The 22,934-nt window shown below is 53.5% G+C and overlaps 5 protein-coding genes across 5 annotated transcripts; 2 read left to right on the plus strand and 3 right to left on the minus strand.

The window, feature by feature from the left end:
- Positions 1-681: 681 nt before the first annotated feature.
- Positions 682-3,402, plus strand: CAOG_05947 (hypothetical protein). The gene is made up of 12 exons (XM_004345487.2): positions 682-790; positions 870-941; positions 1,013-1,084; positions 1,156-1,227; positions 1,293-1,364; positions 1,438-1,509; positions 1,596-1,667; positions 1,748-1,819; positions 1,895-1,966; positions 2,056-2,127; positions 2,203-2,345; positions 2,439-3,402. Exons 3-12 carry the CDS (start codon positions 1,029-1,031, stop codon positions 3,329-3,331), a joined length of 1,596 nt encoding a protein of 531 aa, XP_004345537.2. The 5' UTR covers positions 682-790; positions 870-941; positions 1,013-1,028; the 3' UTR covers positions 3,332-3,402.
- A 285-nt stretch (positions 3,403-3,687) lies between these two features.
- Positions 3,688-11,419, plus strand: CAOG_05948 (hypothetical protein; the record flags this gene model as incomplete). Its single annotated transcript, XM_004345488.2, has 13 exons — positions 3,688-3,936; positions 4,049-4,571; positions 4,689-4,869; positions 4,971-5,176; positions 5,307-6,238; positions 6,378-8,915; positions 9,051-9,183; positions 9,435-9,631; positions 9,718-9,999; positions 10,087-10,528; positions 10,700-10,795; positions 10,868-11,018; positions 11,125-11,419. The coding sequence occupies 13 exons, from the start codon at positions 3,688-3,690 to the stop codon at positions 11,417-11,419; spliced, it is 6,225 nt and encodes a 2,074-aa protein (XP_004345538.2).
- Positions 11,420-11,519: 100 nt separating this feature from the next.
- Positions 11,520-14,707, minus strand: CAOG_05949 (hypothetical protein). The gene is made up of 2 exons (XM_004345489.2): positions 14,592-14,707; positions 11,520-13,934 (listed from the first exon to the last, which is right to left on the minus strand). Exon 2 carries the CDS (start codon positions 13,848-13,850, stop codon positions 11,790-11,792), a length of 2,061 nt encoding a protein of 686 aa, XP_004345539.2. The 5' UTR covers positions 13,851-13,934; positions 14,592-14,707; the 3' UTR covers positions 11,520-11,789.
- Positions 14,708-17,587: 2,880 nt separating this feature from the next.
- Positions 17,588-19,740, minus strand: CAOG_05950 (hypothetical protein; the record flags this gene model as incomplete). Its single annotated transcript, XM_004345490.1, has 8 exons — positions 17,588-17,681; positions 17,865-17,950; positions 18,020-18,118; positions 18,269-18,340; positions 18,487-18,818; positions 18,981-19,107; positions 19,396-19,473; positions 19,645-19,740. The coding sequence occupies 8 exons, from the start codon at positions 19,738-19,740 to the stop codon at positions 17,588-17,590; spliced, it is 984 nt and encodes a 327-aa protein (XP_004345540.1).
- A 70-nt stretch (positions 19,741-19,810) lies between these two features.
- Positions 19,811-22,834, minus strand: CAOG_05951 (nuclear protein localization protein). Its single transcript, XM_004345491.2, has 9 exons — positions 22,803-22,834; positions 22,628-22,708; positions 22,166-22,269; positions 21,843-22,049; positions 21,690-21,738; positions 20,676-21,593; positions 20,310-20,528; positions 20,082-20,205; positions 19,811-19,988 (listed from the first exon to the last, which is right to left on the minus strand). Exons 1-9 carry the CDS (start codon positions 22,803-22,805, stop codon positions 19,870-19,872), a joined length of 1,824 nt encoding a protein of 607 aa, XP_004345541.2. The 5' UTR covers positions 22,806-22,834; the 3' UTR covers positions 19,811-19,869.
- Between the last annotated feature and the right edge of the window lie 100 nt (positions 22,835-22,934).

Genomic DNA, 22,934 nt, shown 5'->3' on the forward strand with positions numbered 1-22,934 from the left:
CACCACTGCGCAAAGCCACACTCCCCGCGCAACATCAGTACACCAAACCACATGTGCCTAACGTCGTGGATGCCCTCCCCCCCCCCCATCGCTGCATAGACCTCGACGCGGGGTGGTTTGCTGGTTGCTGTGGTAATAATTTGTGCTCAATTGTTTTCTGATTCACCATTGTTTTCGCGGATTTTATTAGGGTCTTTGCCGCCGCTGTTGGTTTGCGGATTGCTGCTGACTTTGGACACTTGCGTGACACAAAGGCGATTGTCGGAAGTATAATTTCAAGAACAGTCAAGCAAGGATAAATGAAAAAGCCGCAGCCGCTGGTTATGCTGCTGCTGCTGCTTCGGGTGGCGGTCATGGTGCTGGCCCAAGACGCGTGTGATGTCTGCAACTGCCATGATACTGTCATTGAATCCTGCCAGGAATCGATCACGGCGGTTCCAACGAACATTCCCGTCACAACTACCATTCTGTACGACAAAGCATTTACTCATGCATTCGCCGACAGTCCGCACTCACAAGACTTGAGCGGACTTGGACAGGGACCTCTCGCAAACTGGCATCACCACCGTGGACGGTACGGCATTCTCGGGCCTGACCAATCTTGAAAGCCTGTGCGTAGTTCTTTGAGCAAAAACAGACAACGACATCTTGGTTGTAACGGTTGATCCGATTGTCTCACGCGCAGAATGCATGGCATGAACTGACTTTTTGTTCGTAGGAACCTGGCGGAGACTCCGATCACTCTTATTTACGACAGCGCATTTGCATCCTTGGCGAATCTTCGATCATTGTGCGTAACTCTTTTTGCTGGACTGGTCAATTCTGCACGGTCTTTTCTCTCACGCAAAATGCAACCCTGCCCTGATCAGAAATCTCGCCGACACCTTGTTCACCGATTTAAACGATGATGTGCTTGAACCATTGACGGGTCTGGAAACATTGTGAGAAAAAGGCTGGGCTCGCATTGTCACTCTTGCCACAGACTCACGCGACTGGGATTGAATTTTGCCAGGGATTTGTCCGGCTCCATGATCGAAAATGTTTATGATTTCGCGTTCGAGTACATGGCGAATCTTCAAACCTTGTAAGGATGACTGGAAATGCAGCGAGGGTTTGCATCGTTGAACTTAAATGCAAAATTGCGCTGGTTGGCAGGAGTTGGTCTGGCATGAAGGTTTCGACCATTACCGAGAATACGTTTGTCGGCTTGACCTCGTTGCAAAGCCTGTAAGGATCTGCGATGCGTGTTGTTAAACAGGAACAACCCTGACCATTGTGCGATCACAACACAGAGCTCTGGGCGGCGTGGCACTGACCTCGATTTCACCAAATGCATTTTCCATGCTCACATCTCTCACATCGTTGTAAGAAGAGACCAAAATTCTGTCATTCGCCAGTGATCACCATTGCTGCTGATGTACTCACGGACTTGCGCAGAGCGTTCGCTCGCTGCGGCTTTTCCTCAATCTCATCCGCCTTGCTGTCCCCGTTGTCGAGTCTAGCATCTTTGTGAGCATGTCCGACGTGCCCCCAATGCATTGAGAATGCGAGATTGCTCACATCCGTTTCATTCCTCTCTTTCAACCATCATGCAGCCGCATTGGATTCACTCCCATCCCAGATATTCCATCAGACCTCTTTACAAACCTCGCGGCTCTGACAGACATGTACAAAGTTGGTTTGTTTTTTGCGCAAACTATGTCTTGTCACCTCACTCCTCGTAACCGTGTTTCAAACCCGTTATTAGCAAGTTCGAGTTTATGCCAGTTACAAGCCTCCCGGCCAATGTGTTTGCTGGACTTTCGAGTTTGCAAGATTTGTACGAAAAACCCTTGAGGCTTGGAATGCGTCAGCAACTCTGCAAGCGCTCACATGACGTGTTTTCACTTTTCAGAGAGCTTCGATCACTTGAACTTTCAAGCTTGCCAGCATCTGTTTTCGATGATCTCACTTCGCTGACGCGGCTGTACGGACTAGCAGCTGACTTGCAGGGATTGGAGTGAACTACCCGTTCTCACTTGACCATGCTGGTTGCTTTGCCTTGCTTGCATGTAGGCTTTTGACCGACAACCAACTTACCAGCATTCCCGTTGACCAGTTCAAAGATTTGACGGCAATGACTTGGCTGTAAGTGAGCACCATTACGTTTCCTCGCATTTTCAAGCGCTCATCATCTCTGGCGTCAATTGTACTTTTTCGCAGCGGTCTGATCGGCAACAACCTCACCACGCTGCCTCCAGGTTTGTTCAAAGACCTGCAGCAGCTGACGACAGTTGCCCTGGTGTCCAATCCATTCACGGGCGTTGCTCCTCCGAGTACGTACGGCAGTGCCCAAGTCCCCGAAAGTGAGTCACAGCAAAACTCACGCTGACAGTTTTTGAAACGTTGAAAAAAACCCAGCCATGATTGATCTACCTTTTTCGCTCGCCTTGCAACAGAGTGCCACTGGCAATGCGCGACCTGTTTTGGTGCTGGTGCTGGATCGTGCTGCCCTTCCAACTGTCTCAGTTGCACCGCTGCCAATGTCTGCACCGCTTGCTATAGCGCGAGTTACATTCTGACCGACGGATACTGTCTCATTCCTGAGCAGCTGTCCGCCTCGATAGCTTCAGCCTCTTCTGCATCGGCGGGTTTGGCCACATCCGCCTCCATTGCTTCTGCCACTGAGGCGTCACTTGCGTCGATGGCATCCACCTCTGCAGCTTCAATTGCATCCAATGCACCAAACACTGACAGCAACGACTCCTCCCTGTTGCCACTTATCTTGGGCATTGTTGGAGGAGCGCTGCTGCTCGCCATCATCGTCGCCGTGGTGATTTGGCGCCGTCGACGAGCCGCCAAGCCTCTGGCTTCTCGATTGTCGTCGTCGTCGTCGTCAAGTCCATCCAGCACCAATGTTTGGGTAGCAAAGGCTAGTCCGGCGGCTGATCGTTCCAACGCGTACTCGGCCATCCATGCGACGCACAACCCAACATACGAGGCGACTGGCAATCCCACGTACGAGGACCTCAATGTCCCCGCCAGCGGCTACGCGGCATTGTCAGCAGCTGAACCCGTTTACCAAAGCACCGAGACTCCCACCGTGGTGTATGCCGAGACCTCTACTGCGGCAAAGTCGTCCAACCATACGTTTGGCGCAAATCCTTCTGCCACCACCTACGCTGCAATTGGTTCCACTGCGAACGAACCCGTCTATCAAAGTACCGAGTCTGCGGGCTCTGCCAACTACGCCAGCCCGGAAAGGACTCCGACCTATGCGGACACGTCCATCGCGTCCACGAGCGCTGGTTATGCGACACCAACTTCGTATGCCACAATCTCATCGGACTGATCCCTCAGCCAGCTTGCCGTGTTTGTTTGTCACCCCGTTGTTTCTTTTGCGTTGTCTCGTCCGCTCGTTTCCGTTCCTTTTTGTACAAAGTGTGAATGTTTCTCTTGATTTGTGTTGTCGTTTGTTGAATTAGATTGCGTTGACCTTTTTATTTGCCATCGTCCTGTGATTGCTGTGTCTTCAAAGGCTCGATTCTTGTAATTCAGTCGTTTTATCATTGCTTTCTCGTCTCACTTTTTCAGAACCAGTGTTTCTGAGATTGGCAGCATTTCGCCACCCACTGCTCCTGCCGACCCACCCCTCCCTGCCACCCCACCATCACCCCGCGTCTCCCCTTCCCCCCCCCAGGGGTCTGAATGTCGAACGCGTCCCCAGTGTCGACGCCAGGCGGTGCTGGTGCTGGCCTCGGATCGGCCTTTCCCACCGCTCCAACCCCATCCGCGACTGGCTCGTCGTCCTCTGCGCCTGGGTCGATCGGTGCTGCGGCTGCCTCGTCATCTTCATCATCGTCATCATCAGCCACGTCAGCGGGCGCCATTCCACCGGCGGCGTCAATGGCAACTGCACTCGCTGCCGAGGACGCGCTGACCAATGTGTTTCGCTTGGTACGTACGGCACAAGCTCGTCTGACTTACCAACCCACACCACGACTCATAGAAAAGGGCGTGTATTTGTCAAATCTCATCGCTAAACATGGTTGTTGGCGAATTTGATCAGGTCTCGATGGATAGGATCTGCTGGAGGCGATTCGAGTACAATCCAAGCACTGCAACGCCGGCTGCATACGAGCGAGGTGGTAACAATGCCGGCGAACTCGATGCAAGCGATGATGGGCTGTTGGATGGAAGCCCCGATCTGGATCCGTTCGCCGAGTCGTTGGAGGACACCGAGTACCTGTCGAAATCCGAGCGCGATGCGCAACCTCAGATTGTACGCATGCTCAAGACTCCGCTCGTTCGTGCATTCACGCAACTGCTCTCTCAAGGCAAGCCCGTCTGCTGGACGCAAAGTGCCACGAGAGACCATGCGCTCGATGCCGGGTTTCTGGAGCCGACGTTCTCATCAGCGTCCGCGAATCGCAACAGCAGGCCACAACAACAACAACAACAAGCAGATCCATTCGGCGCCCCACCGACTGCGACCTTCGCCTCCAGCTCTATTCAGACTCTGTGGGTGTTTTCTTTCGATGGCAACAAGCCACCCCTCGTGAGCGATGGCGTTAGTCTTCACCGTCTTACAGGTGCGTTCGAGTCATAAGGCTGCTTGTTTGTGCATGCCGGGGGGGGTTTGTGTATTGAAGCTCAACGTGCACTGATCACTCGCGATCGACTCGATGTTTGTTGCTTTGCGATCGCAGAGATTGAGTCAGGAACTCTCGCAGATGCCGATGACAGCCAGTCGGCTTTCGCGGGTCCGCTCTGGCGACCATTATGCAAAGCTGTGACGAACATGCTGGAGCGGCATTTTCTCGTTTCCGGCTTTGTTCGAGTGGATGACTTGTTTGTACTGAGCGACCCGGACTTTGACAACTCGGCACCGTACGTTTTTTGTGTTTTTTTCATTTTTGCTTGTTTTTTCTCATCTGGCTGTTCCTGGTACAGCAATCTGACATGCGCCTTTTCCATTGTCCGACCAACAGACCATTGGCTTTCTCCATTACCCTTCATGCACATGACGATGCAGTGTTTGCACATGCACGATTACGGTCGTCGTCTGTCCGGCCAATGTTGTTCCAGGACGCCGCCCACTTTTTGCCTTCGCCTTCTTCTGGCACTGCAGGGGACCACAGCGCCAGTGCAACGCCACAATTTCGGTCTTCTGTCGCGCCACCATCAAGGTTACAAGGTACTTTCGTGCCTCTGGGTGTTTTGTTCACTTTATTCGAGTCGGCGTGCAGCCTCTTACTTTGTCTGTGCCCCATTGTTTCTTCCTTTGTTTCTTTCGTTCGTCTTTGGGTGACAATTTATCGCACTAGTTATCCTCGCACCTCATGGATTTCCAGCCACCCTTCGTGGAATCGTTTGGGATGATGAACCGAGTGACGACTCGCTGAAAGCTGGAGGCACGAGCCAGCACCCGCTGACAGAATCCTGGGCTGAAGCGTTGGGATGCCCCGAAGGCACTCTTTCGGGACGGGTGGCCACTGCAACGTGGCCTGGTGGTCGGTGGCCAACTGCTGTTCTCGTTACCCTCAGCAGTAGCCTGCTTGAAAGTCCCATTCCGTTTGATTCGAGTTACTCTACTCCACCAAACGAGTCGTCGATTGACAGCAGCGCCTTGCTCCGGACGTCCGATGCGACACTGGCGTTTGGCAATGAAACAGAATCACAAACCACGTTGGCATATCCAACGCAGCTCGTTTTCGTTGCGAGCAACGACTCGTTTGCCGAACGATCTCGTAAACGAGGCACAAACAGCACCCGCAACTTGCTCGAACGCACCTTTGCGACCTGTTGCTTTCCTGACAGCGGCCCGTCCACAGGGTACTCGCGCCAATATTTAAGCTTGCTGCTTGATCCACGAACTCCGTCCATGCCACAGCACATTCGCAATGCTGCGGTCCAGCGAGTCATTCATACTTTTCAACAACAGCAACAACAACAGCAGCAGCAGCAGCAGCAGTTACTGCAGCAACAGCAACAGCAGCAACAGCAGCAACAGCAACAGCAGCTGCAACAACCACAGCCACCGCAGCAACAGCCGTCCTCCAAACGCAAACTCAAAGCCACAACTCCCCCTTCAGAACTTGCTGCTGAAAGCTTATCGGCGAAACGGGCACGAATCTCCGACGAAGAGACACCAGACTTGCCAAACCCGACCGTCGTCCTCGAGCCAATGTCGCTCGTACTTCTCGACCAGGAGCCTGAAACCCCGTTGATGCAAGTCGAATCTGACGTGTTTGAGTCGGTAGGTGTTATTTGTTTTTGAAATTGCAAACTGAGGGAATTGGCACCGAGATCTCTGGAAAATGGGTTTCTGTTTGTATATCGAACAACAAATCCTCCTCACTCGTAAACTCTGTGAATTTCTTTTTCGCTGAGCGCAGGAATTTCAAGGCACGTATGACAATGCGCGAGCAGGCCGAATCCTTTCTCAATTCCCCGACTTTAATGAAGCTTCAGAACTGGAGCCAATGGACGTCGCGATTCCCGATATGTCCGACTTGGACGCGAGCGAGTCCCTCTTGTTGAACCCGGACGACGCCCTGGAGCACTTGTCTGAAGTGCTTATTCCTAGGTTCCGGTATATGCCAAGTGCTCCCCAGTACGACAGTGTGACGCACCCGTGGCTGGACGAAGGGCTTTCGCTCCGACCAACCGCTGCGTACCAGCCTCTCAACCGCATCTCCACCACTCCTGCGTGGTCGTCATTCCCGGTGTGGCTTGCTGGTCAGTCTGGACGCCATTCGACAACGTCGACAACCCGACACCAGCAGTCGGCATTGATGCCGGAAGCCATTTCCGATGACCACGACCTTGCGGTGAGTGAACCACTGTCACCAACGGACGAGGCGACTGCAAACGACCTCGTTTCGGCAAAGCTTGCAGAGGCCCGCAAAACCGTTTCGTACACGACAGATTCGTTGAAATCGTTTGATTGGGCTGCTGTCTTTGATCGCGATCGTGAGCTCAGCGAGTTTGTGGACAGCCCGTCTCCAGACCACGATTCTGGAATGGCCGATTCCTCGTCGGCCAGTCTCAGCTCCATGCTTCACACACTCGGATACTCTGTGCCCGCTGCACTGCGCCGGTCTGTGCTCGCATCGCTTCCCGCCGCCTCCGCTGTCACGCGTGGCACAGGCACACTGCCGCTACCAACAGAGAATGTGGCTCAAGAGGGTCGTCGCGAGGATGACCTCAGGTTTCCAAAGCTCGGATCCAAAGATCACCCGCTGGACCTCACCGGCAACGTGGAGGATGTGGACGATGAGGCTTTTATCGTCAGCCGGAAGAATCTTCCCCTTGACAAACCTGTCATCACACGCTCGTCGATTTCCGCTCCTGCAACGCCGAGCCAAGCGCAAGCGCAGCGTGACTCGTCCTTGTCCTCGAGTGCGACAGCCAGCTCGACGCCGCTTCAGGACGACCCCTTGGCTGGAGCCACGGCGCGCCGCCAACGACGGCAGGCACGGCAGGCTGCGCGGTGGGCTCGCCATCCACTGACAGACCCTCGCTCGGCTTGGCTCAGCATGCTCTGTGGCGCGTCTGCGGACGGATTCAGCGCCGATGACGAGCTGCCTTCGCCGTTTCTCGAATGCTGGGACGACTCGGTCACCGTGTTTAGGCCGCCTAGTTGGACACCTACCGGAACTCTGTCGGCCGGGGACATTGCAGCAGCCTCTGCCGGCGGTGTACCAGCGGCTGCAGGGCCCAACGCAACCTCGACAATGCTTGCGCGTGCTCAACGCAATGCCGGTGCTGCCACAGCGGCAGCCGACTTGCAGCCTTTCGTCTCTACACCCTCAGCGCCCGTTGTGGCTCAGTCTCCGGCCATCGTCAGCGCAGCTGCATTGAGCGTCGCTGCAACGGCCTCTCCGTACCATCACCTCGACTCTCCCCTGGCGGCGTCCGCATTGCGGTCGGTCGGTGGCCCCTCCCGCGAGACACCAGCAGCAGTAGCAGCAGCAGCAGCAGCAGCAGCAGCAGTAGCAGTCACGAGCCAGCTCTTACCGCAGTCTCATCCTCAGACGAGCGCGACGCAAAACAAGTCGCAGCCGTTTGCCAATGGTGCAATTCGGCCCAATGCTCGAAACGAGCCGTGGTTTATTCCGGACGCCCGTTCTCATAGCCCCCCTTGTGCTGCGCCCAGCAGCTGCGTAGACTGCATCCGCCATTATAGTCTCGAAGTCGCGGCCGGGCATGGTTCTGCAGTCCCAGCAACGCTGCCAACCGCGGGTGTCGTCGCCGAACTGCCAAGGCACGGTGTCACGCAACTGCCCGACTGGGCTTTGCGAACCCCGCGGCTGCTGACGTCCCGGCGGCTCCTCTCATTGCGGCACCTATCCCGCTCTGCCGTCAACAATGCATCCTCGGTGACCGACTTTACCCTGACTTGCTGCACACTGCCGCCGCTGCACCCTTCCTTGTTTCGTTCGTTCACAGAGAGCATTACCGAGCTGCTCGCCAGCGTCTGTCCAAGTGTGACGGCCCCGTTAACCTTTGGACAGCTCGTTCGTCACTGGTCTGGCGACACGTCGTCCGGGCGGCGTATGGCAGACCGCGAGGGCTTGGCTCCTTCCTCGGCGCCTGTTCCGATGGAAGAAGTCCTGCCGTCGTTTGAAATCGAGGGGGACATTGCTCCATCCAGCCAAACACCATCGTTCAGACCAACTGGCAGCGATACCCGTCCTCTCTCGCTCGTGGGTCGCAGTTCGTTGGAATGGCTTGGAATTCCAGTCGTCGCCGCCGTTCGTGCGGGTCGCTTTATGTCATTCACGCCTTTCGTAGCCTCGTACTGGGGAGTGCTTGGACTCGAGCCTCTGAGCGGACCGCGGCCGATTGCTTGCACGTACGTCCACCCCGACGTGCCCACTCTCGCCGCAAGCGTCCTGTCGTTTCATCGCGAACTTGGTCAAGCATTCAAGGTTTGGAGACTGACAGTTTTGTTCTTTCTTGCGACATTTTTGTTGTTGTTGTTGTTGATGCATGAATATTGGATGAGCGAGGGCTGTGTGTGAAGTGTTTCTGACTCGACTCGAACTTTTTGATCCGATACATAGTCGATGCGACTGGGACGAATTGCCTTGCATACAATTAATTCGCGAACTGTTCAGCCTCTGCCCATCCCTCCAGACACACCAGCGGAGTGCCAAGAAGAGCTGACAGCACTAATGACCTCGCTGACACGCGTCGGTAAGAGGACTTTGACTGGTTTTTGTTTTTTCTGTTGTTGTCGCGTTTTCGCTTTCATGTTTTTATGTCCTGTTTGTCCCGTTTGGTTTGCTCTGCTCTCGTCTCGCGTCTGCGCACACATCCTCTGTCTTTGCCGCACTGTTTGAAAACTCACCCACAACTCTTCGCGTTTTTTTTCGTGTGTGTGTGCGGGTGCGTGCGTGTGTGCATGCGTGTGTGTGGGTTCAATCCTACCCGCTTCCGTGCTTCAGTCGAGCGCATCAAAAGAATGTCACCGACCGTTCCGCCAGAGTTTTCCGCCTTGCCAGACCCTCCGCCGACGGCCTGTCAGATTGTCCACATCATCAACCCGTTCACGGCCGGCCGGCACTTTGCATTGCTGTGCCAATGTGCAGCCATCGCCATGATGGAGCTCAACGCCTTTCAGCGAGCGCGAGTCTTGTTCCAGGTGAGAGTTTTCAACAAGTTTGACAAGTCGAGAACAGCAGAGTGAATTTTGTGCAACCTCATTCTGACCTTGTACTCTTGGTCCAGATTTGGCCCCTCGAGCAATTCTTGCGCGCTTCGGGCGTGTCGGGTCTCACATCCAGCCTGGCTACTCCCCTGGACCACGCTGTTCGCGGTGCAGACTCTACGTGGGCCGAGTCCATTATTCGGCTTGCTCGCGTGTACGCCTTGAGTTTGTTCCAGCGTGCCCGCTCCGTTCTCGAGTCAAGAGTCACGACCCTCGACTTTAACAGTATTTGGCTGAGCACGCTCCAGCACCGCCCAAAGCTGGCAACCAACATGTATCCGCACACTGGACCCAACTTGACGGTAAGCAAAAGGTCATAACCTGACAACGCAGGTTGAGGGCAACTGTCTCACTCGTGCGCTTCTTGATTACTCTTCGTCGTCTCGTAGAGTGTGGCCAATCGGCTCTTGTGCCTTGTCACGGAACCTGTCTCTGAAATCGCGGTGCCCGACACAAAAACTGCCAAGTCGCGCGCTGCGTCGGTGAACATTGCCCGACAAGACGATTTCGTGCTGCATGTGGCATACCTCCTTCTGAATGGCGGTAAAACCGTGGCATTCGTGCTGACCGATCGCCGCGGTGAAACTCTGGACCATCACGTGGTTGACTTGGATGTGGCCGCGGCCTTCAACCGACTCTGCAGTGCCTGCGCCGGGCAGGGCAAGCAGCTCGAGAATCTCGACTTTAACCAAACCCGTCTGAATGCGCTGCTGGCCACATGCCTGGTGGAAAAGCTGTGGGAAGCGATTGTGGGCTTTGTCGCGACCACAACCGTGAGCTGGCAGGTCGTTGTCAGCAAGTTTGGTCGTATGAGCCAAGCCGAGCGAAATGGTGAGCCCTTTGTTTGTTCTGCCAAGCAATTTGTGTTGTGTTGGTTTGGTTTGGTTTGGTTGGGTTTGGTTTGGTTTGGTTTGGTTGGCTTTGGTTTGGTTTGGTTTGGTTTGGTTTGGTTTGGTTTGGTTTGGCCCAAATCGATTGTTGCTCACTTTTTGTTGCCCGCAGTTCCCTTGCACGCACACGCATGCACCGACTACACTATCGGTAGCTGTCCAGAAGTGCTGTCACCGACTACACTATCGGTAGCTGTCCAGAAGTGCTGTCAGTCTCGGTGATGGAAGCCTTCCAAGACGAATCGAGCAACCTCTCATCTCGGCGGTGTCCCTGCAACAGTTCCCGGTGTCGAACCGCCGTGGCGGGTCACTGTCGACGTGACGCAATCATTTTCCATCGTGCTCGGTCACGATCGTGGCATGCTGCCACTGATGTGCGCCCCGCCTCTCCCACATCCACATGCGCACCCGATGGATCCCATGAGCGCAAAGTCATCCTGCTCAGTTTGCAATACCAAAGCGCACGTTTTGCATTTGCAATACCAAAGCGCACGTTTTGCATCGCGCCTCGGGCTTTTTATTTGTGGCGCCGTCCAGCTTGAGCGTGTTGAATAACACGGAGGTCGAGTCCACGTTCCTGGTGATGAAGGCTCGTCTGATTTGCGCCTTCATGCCGCCAAACAGTGTCGAATCGCTGTGGAGACCTCAGACACCCTCAGGGCATCAATTGCTGCTTCGGCACATTCTCCAGCAATTTGCTGCGCTCTCATGGCTGACTGTGAGCCCCGTGGCGAGCGAACGACAGTCCATGCTTCCACTACACTTTCGTGTTTTGGCCCAAATTGCCCACTGTGTGAAACAAGGAAGTGCCCTTCCACAAAAGTTTGTTTGAGAGTTGTTGTGTGCGTTCTTGTTCTGTACTTTACCTTTCGTTCAACAAACCAAAATTTAATCATAAAGTCGCTTTTGATGAAAATCGCCAACGAGCACGCCAGGTGCACGTCGTCGTTGTAGTGTTACATTGGTGTGTGATTACAACGGGTCGAGGAGGCCAGCCTCCATCAGACCGCACAACCCGGCAAAACAACAAATCATCAACCAAAAAAAAAATCATATCAACAACCAAGGCAGGCGGATTCCAAATAAAAACAAATCAAAGCAAAACAACAACAAAAAATCAAATCAAAACGACAGCGATTTCAAGTCATAACATCAAAAATCGACGCTCACAGGCGTCGCGTTCATCAAGAATGCAGAGAGCCTCACTGAGTGGCTGTGAGCAACTGCTGGGGCTGCTGCATTTGCCAAGACGGAGTCACCGCCGGGGTGGGATTGGCTTTGCAAACATGGCAGCGGTGGTCGCTGGGAACGGGGCCGTTCACTGAAACTCCAAAGCAAGCGGCGTGCTGCACTGTGCAGCAAGATGTGCATTGCAGGAAGGCGCCGTTAACAGGTGAGTGGGCCTGGGCACAGATGCAGCGCACGACCAGAGTCGAAGGCGTGAAGCCGCCCGGACCAGGTGCAGACGAGGACACTGCGTACGTCATTGACTGTGAATAAGAAGAAGCGCCGGTTCCATGGGGCGAGCGTGGAGAAGTCGACTCGGACACGGGAGCAGAGATCATCGAGGCCGGGGAAGAGGCGGCGTCCGACTTGGAGGACACGACGGACGAGACATCCGACCACGAGCTGACCGTTCGTTGCAGCTGCAACATTTTCTGGCGGTGCTCCGCTTGTTGTGGTGGTTGCTGCTGGACGAGCTGCGAGAGCAGCGCCTGCGCGCCTTCGTCGGCTGACGGGTGCTTTGCCGTGGCCTTGGCAAACGAGCTCAGCTGTTGGTGACGAGCCATGGCAGCCACCGCTTCCGCGGAAGGTTGCTGGTCGTCAAACCAGGCCTCAAAGCCATGGCATCGACGGACGTGGCCAACCACAGAGCTCTTCTTGGTAAACTTCTTGGGGCAGTACGGGACGCAGCAGTTGAAGGGCTGCTCACCAGTGTGCGTCCGCAAGTGCTCGATAATCTTGGAGTGGTTGTGGAGTGGGCGCATGTTGCGACCGCACCCTTCCCACAGGCAGGCATAGTCGGGCTTGCCGCGGGCGACGTGGACTTCGGCAAGGTGGGAAACCAGGTCGGGCACCGCGAGGAAGGCGGCCGAGCAGTTTCGCCACTTGCAAGAGTAGCTGGTGCAGGCATTCTTGGCGTGTGTCTGAATGTGGTAGACAATGTTGCACAGGAGGCTAAACTCGCGGCCAATGCGGGCGCAGCCACGCCACTCGCAAGAGTAAGCGTGGCGGCCGTTGCCAATGTGGCCTCGGACATGAAGCGCCAAGAGATCGGCGTCGCGGAAGCGATCAGAGCAAGTGCCCCAGCGGCACAGGTACGGCTTGTCAGTGTTTTCCAAGGCTTCAGCCTGCTCGGCCTCGGTCAGCACTGCCTGGTGTTCGCCATCTTCCGAATCATCGTCGTCGTCGGGGTTGTTGCTGTGGCTGTGGCTCGAGGCAGCAGCGGATGCCGAGAAGGAGCGCTCAGACTCGCTGTCCGCCGACGAGCTCAAGCGGGGCTTCTTGTCGCGCGAGACGGCAGCAGCTTGCCCGTCGTCGTCAGAGGGGCGCTTGTGGACAGTGACAGGCTGGGGGACTGGGCTGGACGACAGCTGTGCCATCTGAGCTTCCGCGGCTTGGCACAAGGAGCTGAACGCAGACAAGCTGGCGGCCTTTGGGAAGGCGTCTGCGTCGACCTTCTGGAAGACAGACGACGTTGCGGGCATGCTACGTGCCGACTGAGGGGCCGCATAGTGGTGCTGGTGAAAGTGAATCTCTTGCTGCTGAGGAGCCTGTTGCATGTTGTGCATTGACACGACGATGGGCTGAGGCTGCTGGGGCTGGAGTTGCTGCACTTGCTGCACATGCTGCTGTTGTTGCTGCTGGAGGCCCCATGGTGCATGACGGACGTTCGGTTGGGCGACCTGCTGCTGTAGCGGTTGTTGGAGTTGTTGCTGGAGTTGTTGTTGGTGGTATTGCTGGAACTGCTGTGGCACTTGTTGTTGCGGTTGGTAGTGTTGTTGCTGCTGCTGTTGTTGCAGTTGTTGTAGCTGGTGTTGTTGTTGTTGTTGTTGTGGTTGTTGTTGTGGTTGTTGTTGTGGTTGTTGTTGTGGTTGTTGTGGTTGAGGCTGCTGATGGTAGATTTGGTATTGCGGCGGGTACTGCGACTGGTATTGTCGCTGGTAGGGCTGCTGTTGAGCAACGGGCGTGAATTGTACTTGCTGTTGTTGCGGAATCGCGCCTTGCTGCGTCGCCACGAAGGGATGAACTTGATGCATCATGGTATGGTTTGTTTGTGGGAGGCACACACCTTGCAGGTCGATAGTAGCTTGTTTTACGGTCAACACTTTGGTCGTTGGAAGGGTCTGTCAAGTCAAGCAACAAAGAAGAACAAGAGGTAAGTAAGGGAGAACAAAACAACAAAAATAACAAGGTGTGGTGTGAGACGTTGAGATGGGAAGATATGACGATGGGTGAATGTGGCATGCTGTCGGATGTGAATACATGCGATGTGCTAGTACGAGGGAACAAGAGACAGGAGGAGGGAGGTGCAGAATGAGATTGGAGGACGAAACACGATGTCGGCCGATCTCAAATTCTGCGTCACCCGACTTCGAAAGGCTGCGTGCGGCTTTTTGTCCCCGATAAGCGCTTCGATTCCTTCCGGAATTCGCTGGCGGTCATTTCATCAAGAATGTCTGAATGAAGACACTCGGCACTATGGCTCGGAGGGTCGAGGTTGGCGAGGGAGGGTGAGAGGGGGAAAAGCTGAACGTGCGAAATTTTGCGGCAGATGTAAACCCAAATTTTCGCATTGTCGCTTCTTTCCCCTCGCACTCTCTCGCCCCCGCCCCCTTGCTCCTGCCCGTCCATACAATTCTAGCCACGAACCTCATACATGAATGATGTAGCGTTGTCGGGGAAAGCGAGGGAGAAGTAGGGAGAAGGGAGAAGAGGAGAACGAAGAAAACCATCGCCGAAAGCCCAAACACAACAAAGCTGCTGAAGAATCAATCACTCACAATGCTCTCTGTCGTCAATGACAAGGTAGAGGCAGTAGGAGTAGTGGTTGTAGTATTAATACTCGTAAGTAGTTCGAAGTGATGTGTTCAGATGAACGAAATCGAGAAGACGAAAAAAATAAAGACTGAACGTTTGCGGTAAACGGGACGGCGACCCTAAAAAACCCTCCGACAAAAAGGGTATCGGCTGACACCAACGAAGCCAAGCGAAGGCCGACCCGACCGCGCTGCTGTTCTGTTTTTCTGTTCTCGTGAGCGACGTGCACGAGTGAACACGTAAATACATTGCATGTCTCTCGTTTAAGAGAGAGAGAGAGACAGAGAGGGAGAGAGGGAGAGAGAGAGAGAAAGAAACAAAAAATCAAAAACAGCTGCCACATTTTGCACAGTGATCAACCGATACGAAAAATAAATAACCAAAAATACACAAAAACCATAAAGCCGCAGCCGCGTGTCCGTGGGCGGCGCTGCCTAAACACCAACATCATCATGACTCAAAAGACGCTGGGACATCGGGTGGCAAAGGTCTTGTACAGAAATCAAGTGAACATGGCGTGCGGAGTGGGGTGGGGAAGGAAAGGGGGAGAGAAGGGGAACAGAACAGCGAATGGTTGGTCGGGTGAATGCAAATGTTGGGAAGAGCATGTCGAATTCTCACAACGGGTGCTTCCACGACGAAGGAAGAGATAAAAGTCGCACTCGCATACACAAAGCAAGCGGCAGAGACACGAAAGAGACACAGAGAGAGCGAGCGAGAGAGAAAGAGCACTGGGGTGAAATTCGCAGCCATTCCAACAAAAAAAAAAAAAAAAAAAAGCCCAAGCCACGCAGCCATAATACACTTGCGTTTGTGACTGCTGGTGTTGCGGAACAAAAAAAAGGAAAAACACAACACTGACGAACAAATCAAGCAAGAGGATCCGAAAGCGGACTTGCACGTTGGTGCCGACAAACTCGACCAAAATGTTCGCATACACACAGCCGACCAATCCATCCAATGCAAACGCTTCGCATTGCCTCTCCCTCCTGTTTTCAAAATAGCGGCAAGCCTCACACGACAGCACGGGGGCAGTGGGGGGGGCTGGTGTACTCGAGTACGCACGCAGTGAGGAGCACTGGCATGGTATTCGATAGAAGGACTTCTTTTGTTGAGCGCCAAGGTGACCCCCCTCCCCCTCCGCGACAAGGTACAAAAGAGATGCAGTTTTGAGCGTGGTGTGGAGGCAGCTTGCTTGAACGCGGGTGGCGATGGCATGCGCAATCACACTTCTTGAGCTGCCACTTGTGTCCGCACAAGGGAACAGCGACGAACGACGAACGACGCTTTTTCCGCCAAAAACAGTTTGCGAAAAACAACACAAACAGGAAAAACAAAAGAAAAATAATAAAAAATAATGCGAATAACAAACCGAGTTCCAGCAATTTGCACCTCTTGCTCTGATCTTTCCAGTTGTGATCTGGGGCGGCTTTGCAAGCGCATGGCGTGTGCCCCATTGCTGGCATGTCTGCAAGCGGACCCCCCAGCCATGCGCTGGGATGAAAAAGCCAGCACCGAAAACCGCCAGCACTCGGCGGCGCCAATCAAACAGGGATTGCTTCCGATAAGAAACGGGGACTCAGGTCGCTTTTTGTAATTTTCATGTTATTTTTTTTTTCTATTTTATTTTATATATTTTTTGCGGCATTTGTTGCTCTGGCGAATGCGGCCCGCTCTTGCTGCTCGGGAGTGCTGATGCGAGATGCGTGCAGGTCTGAGTACATTTCGCGACTCTGCGCAGCCAGCAGACAGCGCGCACGCACGCCAGCCGGCTCCTGTTCTTTTTTGTTCTTTTTTTCTTTATTCTTTTGTTTTTTTCTTTTTTTTTCGCTGCGAGTTCAACCTGGATGGATTTCCCAGCCAGCAATCGCAGCGGTGACTCACGTTCAACCGGCACGGAGGACGGGGTCGGTTGTGTTGCCCCTCCTTCCGCTTGCTCCGAATCAAAAGAGTGCACCAACCTGCTCACGCTTCCTGCGGCTCGCTGTCTTGTGCCAAGGACACGCGACGTTTGATATCGGCCGACCACAAATGCTTTTGTTTTGGGGTTGTTTTGCTTTGTCTTCTCACTATTTTTTTTTTTGTTGTTTTTTGAAGCATTTTGTAATTTTTGCGCGTTTTGGGGGGGCTGGCTCGCCGCTGCTGTGCGGAATGGATGATAGGGTACGTACGATCATCCGAACAATAGAGTGATTGCTGCAGTCGGCGATGTGGGGGTTGGGGTGGCAAACAGGCCCCATCCAAACAAAAAAAAACACAAGCCGTAAACCTTGGTTCCAAAAAACAGCTTACGTGAACAAAAAAGCGAAAAATGTGCGACTGGGCATGAAATGGAACAATCCCACATTTGGTCGTTGCGTTTCCCTCACTCGCTCTCTCCTTCTGTCGATCTCACTCTCTCCTTCTCTCCATGGGGCCCCCTGCCACACCAGCATCATCCCCCACATCCATCCATCGCAGGAAATACAGCAAAGGATTGGAAAAGGACAAAAATAAAGGACGAACAAGATTGGAGGGTTCGGCAACCAATCGCAACAGGCAAGCTCAACGACGACACACCCCCGTTTTTTTTTTTTTTGTTTTTTTCATCACACAAAAATAGAAATTCGGTCGCGTTTATTCGCATGGGCGCGTCGCGGCTGTTGCGTGTCGTGTTGCGATCGGTGTGGATGCAAATGTCGTAGCTGATGGGATGTGTTGGATGCGTTGACTTGGAGCAAGAAAGGGGGGAGGAAGCGCGAGAAAAAAACAAAGCCGCCGAAAGGCAGAAACAAAATGGAATTTTTCGTGTATCGCGCGAGTACAAACAAAAAACACACAAAACACACACAACACACAATCCAACGTGCATCTAAAGTCAAACAAAACCAAAAGCCAACTCGCGCGAGAATTGGCTTCGTGCGCCGCAAGGGACGAGCGGATGCGGCAGAGTAAAAAACAAACCTCAAAGGTGCGCGACTCAAGCTTTGACTTCGCCCGTCGCCAGGTAGCGAAGCAGGTCGACTCGTGAAATGACTCCGATTGCATGGGAGTTGCTATCAATAATGAACAGTCTGTGCAGAAGCAGAACGGGCAATGAGAATACAGTCCAATAAATGCAACAAAATTAAAAAAAAAAAAACGAAAAAAAACGAAAAAAGCAATGTGCTCATGTGTAAGAGATACAACATCCGCCCGCAGCCAGCACGAACGCAATCAGCAGCAGCAACAACAGCAGAAGAGTCGTCTTTGCTTACCGATGCACTTTGGAGGAGGCGAACATGTCAACGACACGCTCAAAAGTGTCTTCCGGTCGCACGCTGATTGCTGGATGCTTTTCCGCCTGCCCCGAAAAACCACCAAAACCGTGAGTATTTGAAGCAGCAGCAGCAGTAGCAGCGTCTAATCGTACGTCTGTGATTGTGAGCTGCGAAATGTACGCAATGAACGAGCGCACAGGGGCCATCAATCGCGTCAAATCCAGTTGTAGGTTGGTTTCGTCTTCAAGGCCCTGTTGTTTTACCCCCAACAAGCACGGGAAACAAATACCACAAACAGAGAAAGTAACAAAAAATAAAAATACAACAACAAAAACAAAAAAAAAAAGTCCAATCGTGCGAAAACAACATGTCCAATCACAGAGCAAAACAATCAAACTCACCTTGACGTCGCGAGAGCTCAAGCTTCCAATGACACGTCCACTGTGATCCACAACGGCAATTCCGGAAATGTTCTACAAGCGCAAACACCAAAAAACCACAGCAAGTTAAAGCTCTCGCTCTGATCAAAATGACAAGAAAACGGAAAAGAATGAAGAAAAAAACAAACTCTCGACCGGAATCACCGTCAAAAATCTACGACTGCAATCCAGCCACGTACATGATCACGCAACAGCTTGAAGGCGTCGTAAACTCGAGCATCGCTGGACACGGTAATGGGAGTCGTGAACGCGGCGCCAAGGAAGGCAGTTTGGACGGTCGTCGACTTCATGTCCGCCCATGCCTTCTTGTGGCGACTGGCGTACTCAATCAGCTTGTTCTGAGAGACAATGGCGGCGATTTGTGACCGGCTGGGTGCGGTATCGGAGGGGCCGTCTTGCACAATCACACGACGCACCCAGGCGTTGCTCTGGACACCCGCAAGCAGGGGCATGATGTCGTTCAGCAACGTTCCTTTCGCGACAGTGCAGAATGGGTTTCGCGCAGCAAAGTCTGTGATTGCAACAGCAGGCAGCCAAACCATTTCAGAATGTTGCAAAATGTGAATTTCATGCCATGCAACCAGCGGTGAGACAAACAAGACGGATCAAGAGGTGGTCGTCTTGGTCACCGCACAACCTTTGGAACACCTCTCTGCAGCAAAACTGGACTCACCGATGAGATCCTTGATGGACGATTTGGACAGCAATTCGTGGTCATCGACGAGGCTGGCATAGTTGCCCACATTCAGATCCGCCTCCTTGACATGCGTGACGATTGCGCACAGCACGTCGAACAAGTCCTGCGATTCGAGAGCATCCCAACAACAGGAGCAACAGGAGCGGCAGCAGCAGCAACAGGAGTGAGCGAATTGAAGATTTGGCTTTGGTGACTGAGCAAGTCTGCTCGTCTCTCGCTCCTCTGCGTTTGAACCCAAACCCCCATCGGAATGGACATCGTCCCTTCTTTGTCCACACTGAATGCTCGAGTCGCGTCCAGGCCCTGTTCGCCTCAATCGAATGACAATCCAAAGAGCTTTTACGTCGTTTTGCTTTTTTTTCTTTTTGTTTTGTTTTTTTTTTTTTTTGACGCTTGAGCTCGTTCTTAGGAAGGAGTGGGTGGCGGCGTCCCACACGGGCGCAGACAGCACGCGGTTCTTGATCAGCGTCTGTGGGAACGGGGGGAGAGCACAGGGAAGAGTGTCAGCACAGAACGACAAAACCAAAAAAAAAAAAAAAAAAAAAAATCTGCTCAAATTTTTGGCTCAAATTTTTGGCTCAAATTTTGGCTCAAATTTTAGAATCTGGCAATTCGAACGTTCGTTCGTCAGAGTGCGTACGTGAGTGGCAGCCTGCAGAGTGTCGGAGCTGTTCAACGTGACAACGTTGTGCATCGGAGGAAGGTCGTCCACAGACGCAGTTCCAAAGCTGGCCATGATTGAGTTCGAATGAAAACGACAAAAAAAAAAATAGAGACTGAATTTCCACCAATTTGGTGGAAACGGATTGCGTGTGGAACAAGGAAAGTGTAATGTACAACAACGAGAAACGGCAGCAAATGGCAATCACTGGGAACGAGGGAGACCGCAGGCGTCGCAAGAGTCCTTTGCAGCGGCATTGATCAATGTGCAGAACGAGCAATGCCACGCATCCGCCACACCCGCCGCGCCTCCTCGAATAGCGCCTGAATTCGTTGGAAACCACAAAGGAGGGAAGACAATAAAGGTCAGAGCACGCCAACAACACAAACAGCCTCCTTGCTCAACGGAACACTCACCAGGAGCGCTGGAAACGCTGGAAGCAATTTGCAAGACAGTCTGCCACTGAGGAGACTGTTGCCACTGATTGGCAGCTGCACTGTCGCGGTTTTTGATTGCTTGCAAAAGCTCGGGCAGGGAATTCTGTCGTAGGAATCGGCCCAAAATGAAAACATCAAAAGGCAGTCAGTGACCTCGTCAAAGAAAGCCGGTGTGCCTCAACGAAAGGAAACTCGCTAGACCCTCACCGAAAGCATCAACACGGACGACGTGGCCAGGAAAACAAGCAGGTGAAAATCCGAAACAAGAGCAAGGAAGGCCGCATTGCTTGGCTGGGCCGCCAAGTAGCTCTTCAACGCCACGACATCCGCGTTCTGGCCAAGAACCGAGCGATTGCCGATGGTAAACGGGGTGCTAATGCCAAGACCAAATGTTGGGTTGGGGCTTTGCGGGCTACCATTTCCAAGCTGGTGCCAAGAACAATAGAACAAAGGAAACAGAAAAGTGAGAATCGGATTGTCCCAACACTGTCTCCAAATCCCACAGAACGGTGCCGTTTTTGCCCCCCCCCCCTTTTTTTTCCACACTCCTTCCAACACAAAACCAAAACGTACATTCACAATCAAATAATCCACAGGGAAGGATGGCCGTGCAGTCGACACCACTTCGGTGCCGTACTCGTTCTTGTAGCGGTAAAAGACCTCGGGAATGTACTGGGCGTCGGTGGTCTCGCGCACCGTCATGGCGGAAGGGTCGCGGGTGGAGGGAACGACAAACTCGTTCTGCACCAGCGTTGCGCACTGGTTGGACACTTGGTAGGCCTCCAGGCTGACTTCGCGGCTGGCGTTGCCAGAGATGACGACCGTCACAAACTTGGAGCCAAACTCGCCCGTCGACGCTGCGGTGGTAGGGTTGGGGTGCCGGGCCTGCAGATCAGCGGCCATCATGATTTCGCTGGCAGACAAAAAGAAGGTGTCCTTGTGTCGCTTGCACTGCACCATGCCAGTCCGTGTGCCGTCATCCTCGAGGTCGGTGAAGATCCAGCCCACTCGCTGCAAGCCGAGCGCGCTGGCGACGCCCAAAACAGCCTCTTCGTTCGGGTCGTCCAGGAGCTCGAGCGAGTCCACAGCACCGGTTTGTGGAGGTTCGTAGATGGCCGCTACCACGGCCTTGATGCCCAGAGGCACCTCTGGGTAAGGCTCATATCGCCCGATGAGATAGCCGAGTCGTTGAACACCACCCGACTGTCGCCAAAAGTCAATAAACTGGTTGAGAATCGACGCCTGCTCAAACTCGACGTAATCCACGTGTCGGTATGCCTGGCGCGCCAACGTCACGGCCGACGGCTGGCACTTTGTGCAAATGCCGGCCGGCCATGGTGCGTGAGCGGTGCATCCTGGGCGAATGGTCATCTGAGGCACGGAGAGCGGGGTGAACTTGCCGCCGTCCGCACCCGACCGCAGCTTTCGGAGATAGGCGTGGAACGACAAGTGCTTGATGCCGTTTGCTTCCAAGTATTTGGCGTCGTAGGGCTACAAGAAAAGGCAGCGGCAAAAATCAGAGTGAGAGTAAGAATGTGTGTGTCAAATCGCAAGCCTCGGACGAATGAAGGGGGGGGGCGCATTTACCTCGACAGGGCAGCAATTGTCACACATGCCATTTGCGCCATGCTTGCAGCTATCTCAAGAAACCAGGCAGCAATCAACAATGTCAGAGTCATTGCACTCAAATCAATGTTGAACTCAAAGCTCGGCTCACATCTCGCAAAACAACGAACATACAAGGGCGCCTCGCGTTTCCGTTGGATCTTGCCGTCTTGCTTGCTCAGGTATACATCCACAGCATCCTCGACCACCTTGATTGGCTCGGGGGCCGACGATGCGAGCGATGTTGTCGACGGAGTGTCGGACAGGTCCATGGGCACAGCGCCGCCGCTGACGACGTTCGCACCTGCACCAAGATACGACACATACAACATGTCGCCATGTCTGTCTCGGGACAAGACATCGTGAGTGTGCCTGCAATTCTTCTACACTGTGCTTCAGCGCAGAATCATCAAATGCAATGCAGTGCTGCCCCATGATATGATGGGCCCAGTCCTCACTTGATGTCTGGCTGCCGCGTTCGTGCAGTGATGGCCAGCTGCCCTGTCGGTTGCTTGGAGACCGTCCACGATCCGTCTGCCGGCAGGTTGAGCTGACGTTGAATCTGCTCCAAATTGCAATGCACCACAGTCAGCGCTCACCCTAGTGTTCCCCCTCTCTGTTCCTCTCTCCCCATCGCTGCCCGTTCACATCCATCCGTTCTCCTCGTTAACGCCGAATCAATCCTGACGCTCGGTCGAAAGTGAACTTTTTGTGTCGACCATTGCACAGCTGCAGTGGCTTGAAACGCGAGATCGCGAAACGCAGCAATGCCCTCTCCTCTCGTCCTTGAGACCACCCAACGACCCACCCCAACGACCCACCCCAACCCGCATCATAACACAATGTGTATGGTGTAGCATTGTATTGCCTAGAGCGAGTCAACAAGAGAGCGAGTCGTCCAGAATAGAGGGGAAACTTGCCTCGAGAATGAGCTGCTGGCCAGTCACGTCATCAGCGAGCTCGACGCGCGCAGTGCCCGTCTTGGAGCGCACACGCACGAGCTGATCAAGCAAAAAGTAAGAAGATAAGTACGCTTTGACCAACACATGGTCAACATGGTCAAACAGTAAAGTTAGTCGGATGAGAGTACTGTACCATTGTGTCAAAGTAAATGTATGAAGACTGAATCTCTCAGAAATACTGTCTATGAAGGATGAGAACACGATCAGCTTTCATAAGCAGTCTTTGATAATATCAAAAATCTTGGTTCAGACAAATGTTTCGATT

This window comes from Capsaspora owczarzaki, assembly GCF_000151315.2.
Source record: "Capsaspora owczarzaki ATCC 30864 unplaced genomic scaffold supercont2.10, whole genome shotgun sequence".
In the NCBI taxonomy this organism is placed as follows: domain Eukaryota; class Filasterea; order Ministeriida; family Capsasporidae; genus Capsaspora; species Capsaspora owczarzaki.

Coding starts and splice junctions, on each gene's coding strand:
- CAOG_05949 (XM_004345489.2), bottom strand. CDS start 13,850: ATGATGCATCAAGTTCATCCCTTCGTGGCGACGCAGCAAGGCGCGATT.
- CAOG_05951 (XM_004345491.2), bottom strand. Junction 22,270..22,627: donor GCCAGCAGCTCATTCTCGAG/GCAAGTTTCCCC, acceptor AATTTGGAGCAG/ATTCAACGTCAGCTCAACCT. Junction 21,594..21,689: donor ACAATTGCTGCCCTGTCGAG/GTAAATGCGCCC, acceptor CTTTTCTTGTAG/CCCTACGACGCCAAATACTT.
- CAOG_05947 (XM_004345487.2), top strand. CDS start 1,029: ATGATCGAAAATGTTTATGATTTCGCGTTCGAGTACATGGCGAATCTT. Junction 1,085..1,155: donor ATGGCGAATCTTCAAACCTT/GTAAGGATGACT, acceptor GCTGGTTGGCAG/GAGTTGGTCTGGCATGAAGG. Junction 1,365..1,437: donor CTCACATCTCTCACATCGTT/GTAAGAAGAGAC, acceptor GGACTTGCGCAG/AGCGTTCGCTCGCTGCGGCT.